Genomic DNA, 17,849 nt, shown 5'->3' on the forward strand with positions numbered 1-17,849 from the left:
TATAGTCAGAATACACTTCGAGCTTTCTAGATGTATCACCATCTAGCTGCTACTTACAGGTCTAAATTAGAAGGTGGATCCAAACTATGTTGGGGAAAACCTCATCTGCTTCCAGATATCAAGCTGGCATTTCCTGGAAAGATAACGCCTCACCTGTTCACTGCAGCCCTTGAAGCTTCCAATAGGGCACACAGACACCGTTTTCAGGATAACCAATAGGAAACAGATCAGCAAGTATTCAAAATTTGCCACTACATTATTAACTGTAGCATCTTAGTCACGACTGTTAACATTTTCATTAAATATGGTACTCGCTGGAGACTATTCAAGAGAACAAATTTGATACTGGAATAAAGCCAGCAGCAATGACTGCAGGAGAAAAAAAATCCTTGAATAAATAAATAAAATCTATTTTCTTAATATCTTGACTAGAAACACATTGATGCTTAGCACATTCTTATTGATCTGTATGCCTATTAAACCCAGAGCCTGGCTTTATGGGACGTAGCAATGAAAATAACCACAGGTGTGCAGCTTCCCACGTTTCTACAGTTTTTCACACGCACCAGGTATTACTGAGATATCTTCATGAACTAAACCAATCAGATCACAAAGACCACAGGTTCAAGTTTCATAATTTGAATTATATAATATATACAGTTGAATATATATTTGAATTGGTAAAGTAAGGAATTTGCTAAGCAACAGCTTCAGCATTTCTTTTTGTGATTAAAAGCCTGATAACAGCTACAAATACTAGAAACTGAGATAAAGAACACACGCAGCAAACTAATTCCCTTTATATTCTAAATCTTCATTGACATCAAGCAAAACAGGCAAAAGTAATGCTTTGCCTATAATATCTCAAAGCAAACACAAGAAGGCTTTTGAGCAGGATTACAGCGTGTCATCTTCACTTATTTCAAATACATGTTATTTACTAAATATTCTGTATATTTTTAAACAACTATTAAACACTACAGGAAAACAAACATATATGAAAAGCGGTACACTAAACAGAGCAGGCAAAAAGAATATAAATGAGTAATAATAAACATAAACAGTACTTATGTTTCAAGAGCCAAGAAAGTCAGATTTAAAGGTCTAGTTTCATAAAATATAACTGAATTTTAGGATTTTAAAAATCATGCCAATGGATTTCACATTTGAAAGACTACAAGCATTAATCACATATTTGACTACTGAATTTTTTTTACTTTACACAAAAAGCTATATTTGTGTTTGATTAATTAAAAGACTGTTCTTAAGAACGAAAAGCCTCCCCAGTACAACATAAAAGACTCACTTTGTTAAAATTACAGGAAAATAACAAGCTGTCTCCATATACATAAATTGAAAGGGTAAATGGTAATTGTAATTAGAAAGACCAACAAAACCTGTTGTTCAGATTCACCATTCTGAATATCATGCTCTTCATCCGTAACATTACAATTCTGTTTTCTAAGAGATCTGATTTTAGGGTTGTTCTTACATAATTCCCAAAAGAAAGTGAAACAAAGTTTGCTTGTTTGTTTTTTTCCTGTGGAATTCCAAAGCTTTTAAGTTATTAAAATATAACTCTGTGTATATTTGCTATACAAGTAATACAATGCACTTACGGTCCTCTGAAGTCAGTGTTATTGCAACCACTGAAGTAAAAGCTAAATGCTTTTTAGAATTTGCTGAGAATTTTCTTCTGTTGTCTACTTTGGAGAGGGAAAAATGTTAGAAAATTGGTTGAATTGTTTGTATACCTCTGCCCTTAACCATCAAATTCTTGACTTAAATTTTACTTTTGCATGTATTGATTTAGTACAGAGACTAGATGATCTTCCTATTCTACTCATTCTTCACAAATTACTGCATGGATTCTATTATTTTATATGAATTACAATATTCTCATCCCAGTGAACTCTTGAACTGTAGGCAAGATATATATGATAATATATATATATTTTTTACTTCCAATGAATGGGGCAATTTCCTATTTTCCTATTCAGGAGATGAACTTAATGCTATGTTTCTGTAACTGAAAACTACCTATCACACATTCTGGTTTATTTTCAAGCAGAAGTTACTTTCACTTTTTATTTATTGATTGATTTATTTTTTATAGTACAGATTTCCACATTTAACTGTTGGTATATAAAATATTTCCAGAGTATTTGCAGACTGAACAAAAATTAATATTGTCCAATATTAATCCACAAAATCATCAGCAATTTTCCCCAGAAATTTAAATTCCTAGTTTAAGACTAGAATTCCAATTCCAGTTAGTTTCATACTGGAATTATTTATGATCTCTTTATAAGATCCTTGCAGCCATTGGGTTTATAAACTCTCTAAACAAAGGCTAACTTGATTCTGTATTGCAATTAAAACTCATGTTCTTAGCCTACTAGGACACATGAGTAGGACAAACTATATCTAATAGTATAACTGCAAAGAAATAATTCTTTATGATACTAATTCATTTTAATTCCTTAGAAGGGATTTATACCTTGCTTCATGATAAGCACATAATGACAATCCAGGAATACATAATATTTAAGATAAGACCAAAAATTTTTGGCTGCTGTCTTTGATATTTTCAAAATTTGTGTTGGTTTACAATGAAATAATGATACTCCAGTTAGGTAGAACTTTTGAAAAGTGACAGGTTGATAAATTTTTTTTGGTCTATTTTGAAAGATTTGAAATTTGTATTTCAAATACAGTGAAGGAAATTTGAAGCTACAGATTGATGCCTTTCACTCAGAAGATGCTGAAAGAAAGAATGGTGACTACTTCAGTAAAAAAGTAAAAACACTCCCCCAATTAGTTTCTGCTCTTTGCCTACTATTCAGTGCAATACAATAAATATTAATAATTATATATCTACGGTGTTCAGATAAATTTGTAAATGCATCTATGTATATATTTTTATTTGTCTATGTAATCAATTCTTTTTCTTATAATAAAATTACTTGTAAAACTTGTTTTTAAACAGACACATTATGTTGTGCCTGTTTTCAGAACCTGAAAGAGAAAGGTACTTAAACTGGTCTTTGCAATCTATCGTGAATGTGCCTTTCATTTGTAAAATATCAGTTTAAAACAGAACTATTAAGAAATTAGCTTGTATCTGCATTTCATAGATTCTAGATAATCCTAGCATACTTCAAAATGGTTCAAAAGCTTGACTTTGTGAACAATTTGAGTACCCCATGGCATTTTTCTGTAATTCTATCTTTGTCTTCTCTCTATATCTTTTAAGCAAACTTTCAGATGACCATAATGCAAAGCCTGTTTGAAAGACAGTGTGTATTTTTCATGTGCTGTTATTTGTGTTTCAGGGGGTCTACTTAATCAAATCAGGAAACAGAAATAGAACTTTGAGATTTAATTGACTAGTCACAAACATGCATGCAGGTCAGACTTCAAATGCTGACTCAGAAATGTGATAGAGGAAATTTTTGAAAACTGAAAACACTCCAAGAACCTCTTCAAAACAAAATTACACAAGAGTTGGCTTTTCTAAAGTTACTGGAGATATTTCATTACTAAATGATCAACAACCCAAACTCCATATTAAAAATACAGATTCATATAAAAAGTGGGCTGGAAGGGATCTGACATCTCTCTTTTGCCTTCTTCTAAAGATTTTTCAAATAACCTATTTTTAATTCTTTCCATGAAATTAAATTCTTCCTTTCTGAGGAGTCAAGCTGTTTTTTTTCAGGATTTTTAAAGAATTTTTAGGTTGAATTTTACTTCAGATTCCTTTGATAACCAACAAAGATAAAAAAGCTGATATGTACTATAATGTGAAATGCCACACAGCAAAAGAACTACAATTATCACCTTAAATGAGACACGAGCCACCATATTATGTAAAGCCTCTACAGATGCTTATGTTGATCAGTAGCTTTCCTGTCTTGAGCACTGTTTTGCTGTGTACACAGTAAGTATTCGCAAAATAAAGGCCTTGCAGTATAGTTTTTGATCTTTCATTTCTGAAGCTGAGAACTGCATTCCCACACGGCTTTAAGAGACAGCTTTACAATCCCCCAAACTATAGCAACATATACCACCAGAATAATGCAGTTGAAGGAGAAGCTTTGCAGAAATGCAAAGGAAAAAAATATAAACATTTAGTAGATGTTACTAGCCTAGCCCACTGGGCATATATATTGTTGGTCACAGCATGGATCTAACACTGTGGGATACGTTTACAGCATGGGATATGGGGAAATACACTCACAAACAATTGTGAGAACAGCGTATTCATTCTTATGTGAAATGTATTGAAAATTGACCCTGTTGGGATGTAAATGAGGAACTGGATTGTTGTGGAAATTCTACTGGTTCATGTGCTTTTTAGATGTTGAATTTTCTTTTAAAGTGATCAAAAGTGTCTTTGAGTCAGAACAGTCAAAGATGGCAAAGACCACATATTGCTCTAATTCTGTTCTTCATGACATCTTGCAGAGATTAATGCTAGCTTAAAGATATTAATAGAACTTTTTGTTCCTTTACCCCAAACTGACACCATATGAAAAGCTTGCCATGATAGCTTTTCAGTATCATCTCTACATTCAAAGCTATACCATGTAAATTAAACTGGGAAAATCACATCAAAGCCAGAAGAGCCAGTACGCACTACACAGAGATGTTTTAACACCTGCCATATCTTTCCTTGCTCAGGTAGTAGAATTCTACCCTCTGAAGCATGAGTGCTTCAGCCTTCCATTTTGTCTTCCTTCCTCCCTGTTACTTTCTGTCCCACAGAGTTGCTGAGTCTACTTTGCAAAGCTTCTTCTGAAATACAGGATAAGACTGAATACAATATTACAGTGCTTGTTATTGATAGAATATGGTACTTTCAGGGCCTTCTTCTCATATTTTTCTCTAGCAGTGAAAGGAGTTGACGGATCTGAATACTGCCAGGAAAGCATTCATATCAGATACTCCTTTCACTCAATATTGATAGCAAAGAGTAAATGGGCTGCTTAGGGCATACATCAGAATGTCATATGGAAGGGACTGATCTTAACTATCACTTAAGGTTCTCACTGACTCCTTGAAACTGTGGAGGTAAATACTAGGTTTCTAAATCAGTTTTTCAAGAAGACTTTCTCAAAAAACCTTGTATAATCTTACTGAGCCACTCAAATTAATCACACTAAGACCACTGTTATGCTTTCAATATTGATATTTTAAGGTTATAATCAAGAAAGCACAGAAATGTTATTTTTTGTGGCAGTGTTTCTTTACTGCTATGAAACACTGAAAAAATTTCTACTTTACTAAAAATAAACAAGCAAGCAAAAACACAACAACAAAACCCACCATGATATCCTTGTTTCATAGAAGAATAAGACTTTTGCAACAGATAAAGTAAAAAAAACCTGTTCTTCCTTTAACTATCAAAAGGAAATGTTGTACCAGAGGATTCAAAGAGAAAAGCCGATTTTATGTCACCATTAACAGTACTACATTGCTTAGTATTTATTTCAAATTGTTCACAAAGCAAAATGAAAGTAATGCTCAATCATCCATACCATTATTAAAATAGAGCTTCCTTCCACGTAAAAGCAATTCAGAAAAGTGAGTTTGAAATATTATTCTATTCTCATATATTGAAATTGGGATATATGGAAAGCTGAAATGCTTGAAAAACTTACTGCAGTGAGAAAATTGAATTTGAATTAAACCTGGATGCCATGAGTTTTTAATCAGTGAAGCAATCTGAATACAAAAGCTGGCAAATAAATGGAGTAGGAAGATGCATTTTTATATAGTTATTTTTCTAAGGGGAAATGAGTATTATCTTCCATTTTCTAGTTAAAAAATACAGTAAAGATTACTCAACCTTAAAAGAGATGTTAGCACACTACTTACTGGAAATATAGGAGCAGTAGTAGTTTATATAAGTGCAGAAGTGTTATGAAAACATGCCTTGTGTATCAGTGATATGAACAAAACTATTGCATTTCAAAAAGGGTTTATAAAGCTTAATTTCTGCTTATTTAAGCACATATAGAATTTTTGTACTTAGATTAGAAATTCACAGTACACTGCATTAGAAACTATAATTTACATACATAGAGTAAATATATGCCTATGGGAACTTCCATATTTGAATTTAATACAATCACAGTTAAGGGATTATTTCTCTCAGATTAGATTTTTGCCAGAGAGCAAAACCCATGCGTACACATGAGCTGGGAAGTGGGTGAAGAGGGCGTTCACTGCTTCTCAGCAGCCTGCCAAGAGCTTGATGCATCTCAGAGGCCACACAAACAGACCCAGTAAGCAAAAAGGGGTGTATGAATCTTGCAGCATTTCGGAGCATTAATGGTAAAACACAATAAATTTCCAGGGCTATTGGTAGAGGAGTCTCTGAGCTGCAGAAAGTCCTCCTTCAATAGACTAATCTCTTCTCAAGGCAACTACTGCATCTCCCTCGTCAACCAGTTTAATAACTGCTGTAACTCAAGAAGATGCAATACACTGTTCAAGGAGCAAAAAAGCCCTCCATAGGTAGACCTTACCATATGATCATAATCCCATTTGAAAATCTATTTTTGTCTCTTCTACGTTTCTTTTCCGCATTAGAATCAAAATCTGAAAACACAATATGCTACCAAGGAAGTGAATAAGCATTTTAAAAGAGAAGTCATTATCTAGAATATTGACTAACATGAAGAAAATATTTAAATACTTCAGGTCTTGACAAAATTTAGTAATCTCACACAAATGGCTTCTGTCTCAAAGTGTTGTCAACCAGCTTTGCTGTATTAAAATCAATGAATTAATGACTATTTATAGCAGACTGGGATAGGGATCAAAGTACAATCTATCATTTTTCTATGCCAGTTCAAGTGTTAATGAAACAACAGAAATGGGAAGAGCTTTTGTAAGTTTGCCTTACAAACATCTGTTAAGGTTAAAAAAAAGATTCTACATTTCATTTTCAATCAAAGCCTTACAGCTATTAGAATCGTGAATTATTATGAAAATCCAGGCTTAGAGATCAGAGTTAAAGAACAGATCCAACCACTTAAGGTTTGAGAGAGACTACAGTTTTTTTAGTTACAATTTTGTTTGTTTGATTAATAAATTTTCACAGCAGTTGTCATGGAGAACCTTGTGAAAAACGACAGGAGAAGGAGAACGTCTTGCTAAAACATCAAGGATGATCACAACTGGTTTAATTTCAATCCAATGCTCTTCTTGCAGTGCAAGAACTTCTTCTGAGCAAGGGGTGACTCACATTCATCTTCTGCATTTATTTATTTTTCCCACCATTCTTCTGATTTACATACACATTTTGAAAATAATCTGTGCTTGCAGAGCTGGACACTTTTCCTGTCAGAGCTCTTAAATTCCACAAATTTGTGCAACATACAGAGTGCTATCTGTGGGCCAATACTCTAGGAATGGGATCAGAGCCTAAATATACCACAGGAACTTCCCATGAACGCATAGGAAGAAAAAACAAGATCCACACCTTCAGTTTCTAGCTTGTAGCTTGGTTTCAGGTACTTATAAAACTAAGTGGGAAAGGCCATAAGAAGTGTGAATCACAGGCATTTACTATATAGAAATTTTATCTCTTAATTTCCCTGACTCCAAGTTTGTTATGAAGAAAATTCTCCTTATTTTAAGATTAAGGAACCAAAAATAAAAAGCTTGCTACATATTTCCACATTTCTTAGTTCTACGGGGGTTTTTAATTTTTTTTTTCTGCTGTCTTCTTGCTCATACAGTTCTGGACTGCAGTCACTGGCCCTTTCTTTCTCAGTGGCACCAGGCTCCAAGGCACTCTAAGTATATATCCTTGGACTTAGCAGTGGCACTGTAGCCTTAACACTAGCGTAGCCCATTAATTCTTTCTGCAAATCTAGATTCATCTATTTTTGAATGGCTGCCCACCTTCTTTTACTTTCCCAAATTTAAACATTCAAACAGATGACAACCGAACGTGCCTTTTATAAAAGTGATATGCAGAAAAAAGCAATGCAAATTAAGAGTGCTGCTCAGTTGCTGAGTTAGTAGATTTTGTGTTGGAAACTCCTGAATATCAGGTGATTCAAAACATATGTCACTGTCATGCCTTTCACTACATTCACAACCTTCTGAGAGGCTGAAATTCTTACCTGATTTCTTGGATCCCCCTCTTCCATCCATGAGAGGGTGCAGTCATGGCAGCGGCACTGTAATTACGCTCTTCACTTTTGTACCAAGAGGAGGAAACAGCGTGAATGCCATTTCAACTGCTTGATGCTTTTTTATATTTCTTACAGCAGTAGCAGAAGCTGCAGAAGAGAAAAAGAATAATGATCAACGTATTTTCTCTGATACTTATATGCAATTGACATCCACAGTAATGACTTCTATAGATAGATTTCTTATTATTACTTTGTTTGAACGTATCAGCATGAAAAGATGGACTTCTACAAGACAAAAGGCTGGGATGCATGCAGATTCATCAACTGTGCAGCTACTGGATACGATTAAAATCGAGGAGAAGGATGCCAGTTTGGAAAGAAACCATTAATTATTGTTCTAATACCTCAGCTAGTTCAATATGCAGATATACTCCATAATGACACTCACTAAATATATGACTCAATCTTTCTTGAGTAGAGCCCAGTGATAAGCACAACAAAAATTCTCACAGGCATGCAAAGCTTAATGAAAGATGTTGATTGATCACAAATTGTATCATGCCTGAAATTAGACCAGAAAATTATTTGGCAAAAAGAAATTCTTACTAACACTACCCCAGTGAAAAACAGGAAGAGCTAAGATTTCAGAGATTCTTATCTCTGTTTTGACATTGATCCTCAACAACATCTGATCATAATACATTTGAAAAAATGGATCAACCCTGACTTGAAAAGGTCCAATTCTACAAGCGTGCCTCATGTGTGTTCTTCACACCACATTCAGCAGGTGTGAGTCCTCGTGAGCTGAAGGAGCTCATGTACTGGAGGGCTCAATTTCTTGGAAACTGTGACTTTGTTTCTGGCTGCAGGAACTGCTAAAGCAGTGCAGATTTCTCAATATTATATTTTTGTAGCTGCAATTACAACAGGCCCTCTAGAAGCTTGTTGGAAGAGTTAGTTTTTCTCCTGGTTAACACCAAATGCAACTTATTTCCAAGATGCATATATTGACAGTCACAATTGGAATACCTTTTGTATCGTTCTGAAAAGTACAACGAGCCAAATGTTTGATACTATGGCATTGTTAACAGTCATGGTTATTAACCATTTGGTCCATATCTGAAACTCCATCTGTACCTGAATGGATCTATATCACAGTAAATTTCAAGGCCAACACAGCACTGAACTTTCCATGTTTTTCTTTTACAGTTCAATAAAATCACTTTGTATTACATTCGTTTCCATATAAAATAAAGTGAATGTCACATTTTTTTGTCATACCATTTTTATTTAACACCTTTTTTTTCTATATCCATTAGTTTAAAAAGTTATAACAAGGCAAATCATTTATCAAAATGAAAAATGTTGTACTCCTTGAGCAAGGAAAGGGAAGTCTAAATAGAACGTTCCTGCTCTTAAATTAATGGAACTATTTTACATTTAATATTTTCTCTTCAGGAGTTATGTAAGCACTCCAAGATCATTAATGAAGAAATACAGAATCACAGGTTTCAGCTGAAGGGCAAAACTGCTAAAAAAGCATTTCAGAGTCATGTCATCAAGAGATACAATGTAGAAAAATAAATGCAAGGATCACTCATCTCTGATACCATAACTAAACATCCAGAACTGATGAGAAAGAGAAAGGATAGTGAAGTTCATTAAAACTTGGCTTGAACATAAGCTGCAGGACTAATCAAGCAGATATAATAAGGAATGCTCAGGTTTATAAACAAGTAGACCTTTCATTTTAATTAACAAAATATTAAAATTCCCCTTTTCACCATTCATTTTTCAACATTATACTGAATTTGTCAAATACTAAGCTTTAAATTACACCCAAAGCATACTGAAAAAGACTTACAGTATACAACAGAAAACAGAACGTAGGTCTATCACATTCAAATAAGAATATTCTGAAGCAGAGATTAGGTCTACAAACTCATCAGTTACAAAAACAGTTTAAGAAATTGCCAGGTTTCAATTTGCAGTGTTTTAGAAAGGTCATTTCCCTGTTCGTTACTAGAAGTTTCTCACGTTGAAAATCAGATGATAAAAATAGATTCCTCTTTTTTCCCTAAGGACATGGAAACCAGCAAACACAGAAACTTTTAGAACAGGCAGGATTATCAAGAAACATACACACACAAAATGATCTCCTTTTCAATGTAGCTCTGAAGTACTTTGATAAATAATGAGGTTAGTCTGTTCTGGAACACATCATTAGGTTCCAGAAAAAAAAAATCTATTTTCTACAGGATGGGGAAAAGCATATGAATTTCACAAACTGATGGAGGAAACAATATTTTCTGTGCTTCTGAAAAGCAACTGAGGCATGAGCAAGGTCACAAACCAGAAGGAAAACAGATACAGGTAAGTTACTGATGGGTGCAAATTCACGCAGACAACCTTATGTTGACGCTAACTTGACATCTTTTACTCCATACTACAAACACTGAGTATGCACTCTCCTTGCAAGAACTAAAGCATTCACTCTCTCATTCTATACACTAAAAATGCTGTTCACTGCTGGAATCTAGTCTGTATCATCTGCCTATGAAAGTCACATCAGCATGTTTTACTTTTATTTTTCCTTACTGCTATTGAGAAATTTCCAAGTTAAGATTCATTTTGAAAACATCACTTGTTACCTATTGGGTACTCAAGGAAAATAGCTGAAGAGTGTAGAGTTCATCCGTGCTTATGACTTATTTTTACGTAAGAGAATAAAAAATAAATAAGTAATAATAATAATTCTTTTTAACATGAGAGAAAATAACAAACTAGAATGTTCAGAGCTGATTAAAATGACCAAAAATGCAATATAGAACATATTCTTGGTAATTCTACCATTACGGCTCTGTGTCTTTTGAAAAATGCAATGAAATATTTTTTAAAAAATACCTATTGTTATTTGCTTCTTTTACTTTCCTATTTTTCTCATCTTAGGTTTTAGTTTTCTTAAAATGTTATATCGTTGATATTAGAAAATAGTTTTTCTTCCTTTTTCTTTCCTAATACTATTAGGTTTATTTCTGAATATTTGTCTGTAACTTTTGAACAATGATTGCAATACAATACAAGGAATTGCTATTTTTCACTAATAGCTGCAGATATTCTATGTGATATTGGTATCAGAGGTAAGAAAGTAATCCATATCTGTTTTCTCATACTGGACATCACATGTCAGTATCCATTTTGTCAGACCATTGCTCCACTGCCATCTGTCATACAGAACAAAATGGCATGGAACAGTAGTGGGAAGTTTCAGCCTCTACTGTCATATCACCAACATGTGCCTCTGAAATAATAGGACAACATAATAAAATAGGAGGCAGTACTTTTGGAGGAGCTCTAGTATTTAGAAGTACAATCACAGGATGAAAAGCACAAACTCAACAATTAATGATAATATTGGAAAAGAAATTCAAAGAATCCATAAATTTTAGCTCCAAATTACTAAAATTTGTTTTTTTTTTTTAAAGGGGGGTTATGTGGGAAGTGTAAGACTTCACACTCAAAATGTGAATTATTTTTCCCTTACAGAAGTAAACTTTAGTTCTTTAAATCTTAAACAATTATTAAGCTTCCATTTAATGTGAAATACCATGCATAACTCTAAAATACATTTTCATATTCCATACAATGAGATAGTTGGAACAGATATACAATATGCCTATAAATGGATTGTGGTTCTGAAGCTGTATTAGAATAAACTCTACATTTATTTTCATCATCATTGCAGACTTGTCTCATTATCCAGATTAACATTTGTTTTCCAGAGGTATTCATTTGCAAATATTTGGTAGCCAATTCTCAAAAAAGAAGAAATGCATCCATCGCTTAATGTAGATATATGACAGCCTGAGGTGCAATAAAGCTTGTATTGCATTCAAATCAGGATTGCTATTTAATAATAGGTGGCAGACTTACAAGTTTGATATATGTATTTCCTCAAATGACTCTCAAACAAAATTTTATAGAATATTATATATAAAACAACTGCATTTAGATGTGATTACTAAGGTTTGAAAGTCAAGCAGTTAAGAATTACAGTCCCTTTTGCATGCACGCTATGGTCCTAAATTTAATGATCCACACGAGCCCTGTCTGCTTCACTGCATTAGGTTCACAGTGTTCACATTTTGAGATACTTCGTTTTCCCCTTTTTCAGGGCATTATCCCAGGACTTGATTACCATATGGTACTCGCATTCTAAACTGAAGATAGGATTACTGATTTCATTGGGAGCTTTTTTCATGGGACTCATTATGAGAGTTATCAAATGGTCATAGACAATAACAAATTTACCTTTGCAAGAAACGAAGGGAGGAACAGATTTCATTTATGATCTTTTTACTGCTTAAGAGCTAAGGCACCTAAGATCAGACTTTTCACAGCTAGGTAGGTACCCAAAAATGCATGAAGGAGCCAAATCGTTTTCCCTGATATGCTAAAACACTGCATTTCTAGCAGGGAGGTTCTTTTGAAATTTCTTCTACAAGACTATCAGCATCACTAGCCATGCAAATGCATTTTAAAATCTGATCGAAACATAACATAGACAACAGCATCCATAAATTGCAGGTTTCCAATCTTAGACACATCGGATCTCATTTTCAGAGCCTTTTTCATTCTACTAAGATTTTATTTGTTTTAAAGAGAAGCTTTAAGCTGCAGCAGAAATCTAAGTTCTGAATCCTCAGCATTTTTACAAATCAGTCATCAAGATCCTAAGTCAGGCATCCAAAAATACCAAATACCTCTGCAAACACTTTTACATAAATGAACCATCAGCAAAATGAAACTCTTGCAGAGCTGCAGTGGGCAAAACTAAAATGCACTAACTACGTAACCATATACCTCAGCTTCTGCAAAAAAAATGGAGGAGTCTTAAATGCAGTCTTCTTCACCATCAACTCTGAAGCTCTTGCATATTGAAAGGGGCAGTGATTTCGTGCAAATATGTACATGACTGTGCAATGGAAGTCCATTATGTATACAGGTAGAGGCCAATTTGCAAATGCAGTGCAGCTGATATGCAAGTTACAGATCACCTGCCTTTGAAACATAAACAGCATTCTTCTAACATTTCAAGGAGTTAATTTGACATTGCTTTTTTTTCCTAACAGATATAGAACATTTAAGACATTAGAGAGCACAAACAGAAGAGAGGGGGAAAAAAAACAACAATGTGCAGCTGGTCATTATCATGGTTGCTACAAGGTGGAATTCATGGCCTTACCTTTTTGTCAGACATTATCAAATCAGTTTTAATGGTCCCACAGTCTTAGAAATAAAACTGCTCATAAACACTAAAAAAACTCAACTCACTATCTAAACAGATAGTGTTTTCTTAAGATAATCAAAGATTATCTGTTTTTTCTATTCCTGTTTACCGTCTTTCATCATGTGCAAGTTGTTCTGAAATAAAGTCGTATTTGTAGTAGTGATATAAAGTCAGTAGAGCTACCTCCATACACGGAACTTAATCTAGCATACAATATTTGCAGTGATCCACTGTCTCATTTTGTCTACTCCAGTACAGATCAACTCACCTATCATATAAATTCTTATTACATCGCATATGAGCTAGCTGGCTTTCTACAAATATATATGCAGCAATAATGAAGTGTATTTCTACTAGCAGTTGTAATTATTATATTAAATTGTCAAACTAAGATTTGTCATATAGTAGAGCTATGCAAAACTTGAAGGACTTCAGAGGACATTTTTCTTACTATTAAAGTATTTGCTTATCACATCCATTGCAGACATAAACGTTCAGAAAAAAAAATAAATGAAGAGTCATTGTCAAGAGTAATACAGACTTTTGAATGCTCTAATAAATTTCCAGAAGGATACTTTACTTGTTGGCTAACACAGAAACAGAGCATAATGATAAGTATATCTTCACCAATACTGAAATATGTGTAAGGACAATAAAACTATATATATTCTTTTGTTCAATGTCTTTGATAGTGAACTATCATTTAGAAATAATACATAATAGCTCTATAATGTGTAATGTATAATTATGTATATAATTCGTATAATCTTGAGATAAGATGAGGGCTATTAGTGGTGGTGGATACTCTGAACCTTGAACATTTAGTCAAAAAGACCAATGACATCCAATCAAACTTCCTTAAAATGAATTGCAACCAACAATGGCAGCACAGCTGCTATTAGAATTATAATTGAGTTTAGGAGGGAAACAGCAGCTGAATGCAATGCTGATAATTAAGGAGCAAGCTTTTTTTAACACTATCAGTAGGGTCATGATTCTGCAGATTGTGAACTTATTATGTCTGAACAAATAAATCTATTTTTGTAACAGAGGTATATTTCTGCTCTTTATACCAATAAAGTATATTCTGGCTACAAGATAGCTGATCATTTATTTATTTCAAGTACCCATTTAGAGAAATGGTAAGCATTTACAAAATCTAAAATTACCATGGAAACCTTATTCTTTAATGCTGAGGATTATGGGAACAATTGGTTGCACAATTGGGTTGAGTAAATAACAAACCTCTGAGTGTGACAAAGAACACAGCTACTGAATTATATTAAATAATTACTCTCTTCTAGATTAATATAAATTTTACTTCATCCTAGCATCGAAACTGAAGCAATATAGCTCCTGAGAGTGAATAATGAAAATGTTTAAAAACATAACATTTCGGTTATGCAGACTTGAACTACATAAATACACATTCTTGTGGACTTAGTATACTTCGGATGTAGCCCTGTGACTGGGAATTACAAGTGTGATCTAAAAATTTCCCTTTCCTATTGTGCGCGGATTAATCTTGGAACAAAAATTGCCCGTGTAGACAAGACAACCAAACAAGAAACACTAAAGTCACTTCAAGCTTGCAGCTTGGCAGCAGAGTCAGGCAATGCAAGGTGCTTGACCACTGATAACCATGAGTCAGGGTTCCAAAAATGGAAAAGTGATGATTAAAATGCCAACAACATTACATCCTGTTAGCGATATTATAACAGCAATATCGTGTTACAATAATAACTGGTAGTTTTTAAACAAAATAAAAAGCACGGGTCCACCAAATATGTTGCTATTACCGCTTATACTAGTAACCCCTTTTACTCGCGTAGCACAGAATCGAGATATTTGACTTAAGACAATCCTGCTCATAACATAGGTCATTTCACTGGCAAACCTAAATTTGTTAGGTACAAATGAGTAATCCTGCTTTGAAATCTCATTGACCTCAATGTGTAAATAAAGCAAGGAAAATGTGCCTGACTGGCAGCAAGCCATGACTGCGACGTGTTCAGTAAAAACACTAATATGTCAAAGTGATTTTAAAATTATACTTTGATATTCCGACCTACTGAAAGTTCTAATTTTGACCTACAACCTACTATAACAGTCTAATAAAAATATTTTAACATTACTAATCATTTGTTTGTGGCTGCACTGTTTGCAATTTTTTCTATTCCTACTTCTGAGTCTTCTAAAGTCTAATTTCACCTGAACATGTAAAAAGTAAACAAAAACTTGCCCTAATTTACAGCTATTTTTAATTTGGTGTCTTCAGGATGTCCATTCCCAGTTTGAAGGCGGAGAAACAATAATTGGTCATTATTACAATAGAATTCAAGAGTGCTTCAGTTAAGGTTCAGGAATGGTATTTCTGTCCTGTATCAGTTCCTTTTAAGGGAATCGAGAAAAAAAATAGGTATCAGCCAAAACTACTAATAAAAAATCCTTTCTGCTCATATGCACAGTATGTTCTGATGTCTTTACCTGGTATTATGGAAAACTTTTGAAATGGACAGTTTTTTCTAAGTTATCTTCAAAAACATTCTGTGTATCAAAGATAAAGTGCAGCCAAATAAAGAAACAATCAATACATAATTCTAGGAATTCCATATTTTGTAAATAAAATGAAGTGTGAAAATAACAAATGGACTAGAAGTTTCTTTCTGAACATTTCAGAGAATGAGTGTGATTCAGACAAGAATAACATGATAGCATATCGAATATAAAACCAGTATTACTCCACTTGTCAATAAAAAAATATATATTTTTTCACATATTTTTATGAAATATACTTGAAGGCTTTCCCCAAAATGACCAGATTTCCTTGAAAAAAACAGCACTGGAAACCATTGTATCCCTACAAGGCAAAATGTGTTTTTCTAATCAGCCCCTGTAGTTTCATGGCACAATTAGCAACGTAGCTTCAGGGAGTTGGAGACCATGAGAAAAATCAACAGTATATTCATTTAGCAAGAAAGTGTTTATACAAATAGAAAATAAAAGACTTTTTGATTGCGTATGTTGCTATGATCAGCACTGAAGATGGTGATGCAAAACAGCAATCAACCTAGACTTGCACTGATTTCAAATACTTTAAATATTATTCCAATGCAATTCTGATACATTTGAGCATTTTAGCACACGTGATCTGTTTTGAGATAGATTTATGGCTTACCGATTAACTAAATTGGTCACTTTGATCATCTTTAAAAATCCTTTCTTACCCAATTGGTTATGCCTTTAAAAGAGCATTTTTAATACTTCTTTATATTTCTTCATCAGTGCAAACAAATTCAAATACCTTTCATGAGTTTTACAATTGGAATATCTACTGAAGACAAAAAAAGCTGCTAAACCAAATTCTCTTTACTCCAGTTACAACCACCTAGCATCTTATCCACTGTACTGTTATTAAAGGGGTAGAGCATTCAAACTGACATCTCTCAAAATTCTCTTTAAAATATCTACTTTTATATGATAGGCTGATCTAAAGCACAAATATTTTCTGTTAAGCACAGTTATGAAAAAACGAACAGAAATTACGTATTTTGATTAAAATGCAGTTTTCAAAAGAAGAAACATGAGTGCTTTTTCCTTATGAAAAAGAGAAAAATAATAATTGCTGCTAACTAATTAAGCTTGTAAAAATAAATCTCTACATAAACTATGTATAAATAAAAGTAACAGTAGAATCATGATAACAGTCTTCTTAGCAGAGAAAAAAGTGTCTGGAAACAGAACTAATGGGTAGGACAGGCTATGCCTGAACTATCAGAGTGATTGGCTCAGCGTTTGATGTCCCATTACTATAGGAAAAAGAACACCAGTTGTGTCATTAAATACTTTTTAAAAATATCCCTCTTACACAAAGAATGCAGCTTTAGGTCACCTACTTTTGCAGGGAAAAAAAATCCACAATAAGATTCAACAAAAGAAAATTTCAGCAAAATTCTGCTGTCATTATCTTTCATTTTTGGAAAACATTGAGCAGCCATGAATGAAAATGCAATAATTGTGTCAATTTATATATGGAAGGAACCTATCTTTTTATTGCATAATTGTACTGGTCGCCCTGAGGGATGCCATTGCATACTGTTATCCCAACAGTGGATGGTCGAGGGAAGAATTTTGTCTTTAGGATTTTCCTTACAATGAGAACATGATTTCTAATAATGCAGGATAAAAAAAAATCTCATTTCCTTTCTATTTTTGGAAAGCAAAAACAGATTTCTTCCTAAAATGAAGAGAGTTACTGCAAAGTAACTGACACGTGGTTGAATGCAGAAACATTGTTAATGTACTTTGGCAAGATGATTTTTCAGCTGAAATATGTTTTCTCCTCTGTCCCCCCTGAGCAGCAGTTAACACTCATCTTGGGTTGATCAACAGTTCACATAAGC

General features: G+C 33.6%; 1 protein-coding gene across 1 annotated transcript in view; it reads right to left on the minus strand.

Moving 5' to 3' along the window:
* The window catches only part of IQCM (IQ motif containing M), a 169,322-nt gene that overhangs the window by 12,793 nt on the left and 138,680 nt on the right, over positions 1–17,849 (minus strand). The window contains 1 exon segment of the mRNA XM_065736042.1: positions 8,145–8,303. Within this exon segment, the coding sequence (XP_065592114.1) occupies positions 8,145–8,303 (159 nt within the window).

Source organism: Cyrtonyx montezumae, unplaced genomic scaffold (assembly GCF_038088225.1).
Source record: "Cyrtonyx montezumae isolate F1298 unplaced genomic scaffold, pur_monq_1.0 scaffold_2, whole genome shotgun sequence".
In the NCBI taxonomy this organism is placed as follows: Eukaryota; Metazoa; Chordata; class Aves; order Galliformes; family Odontophoridae; genus Cyrtonyx; species Cyrtonyx montezumae.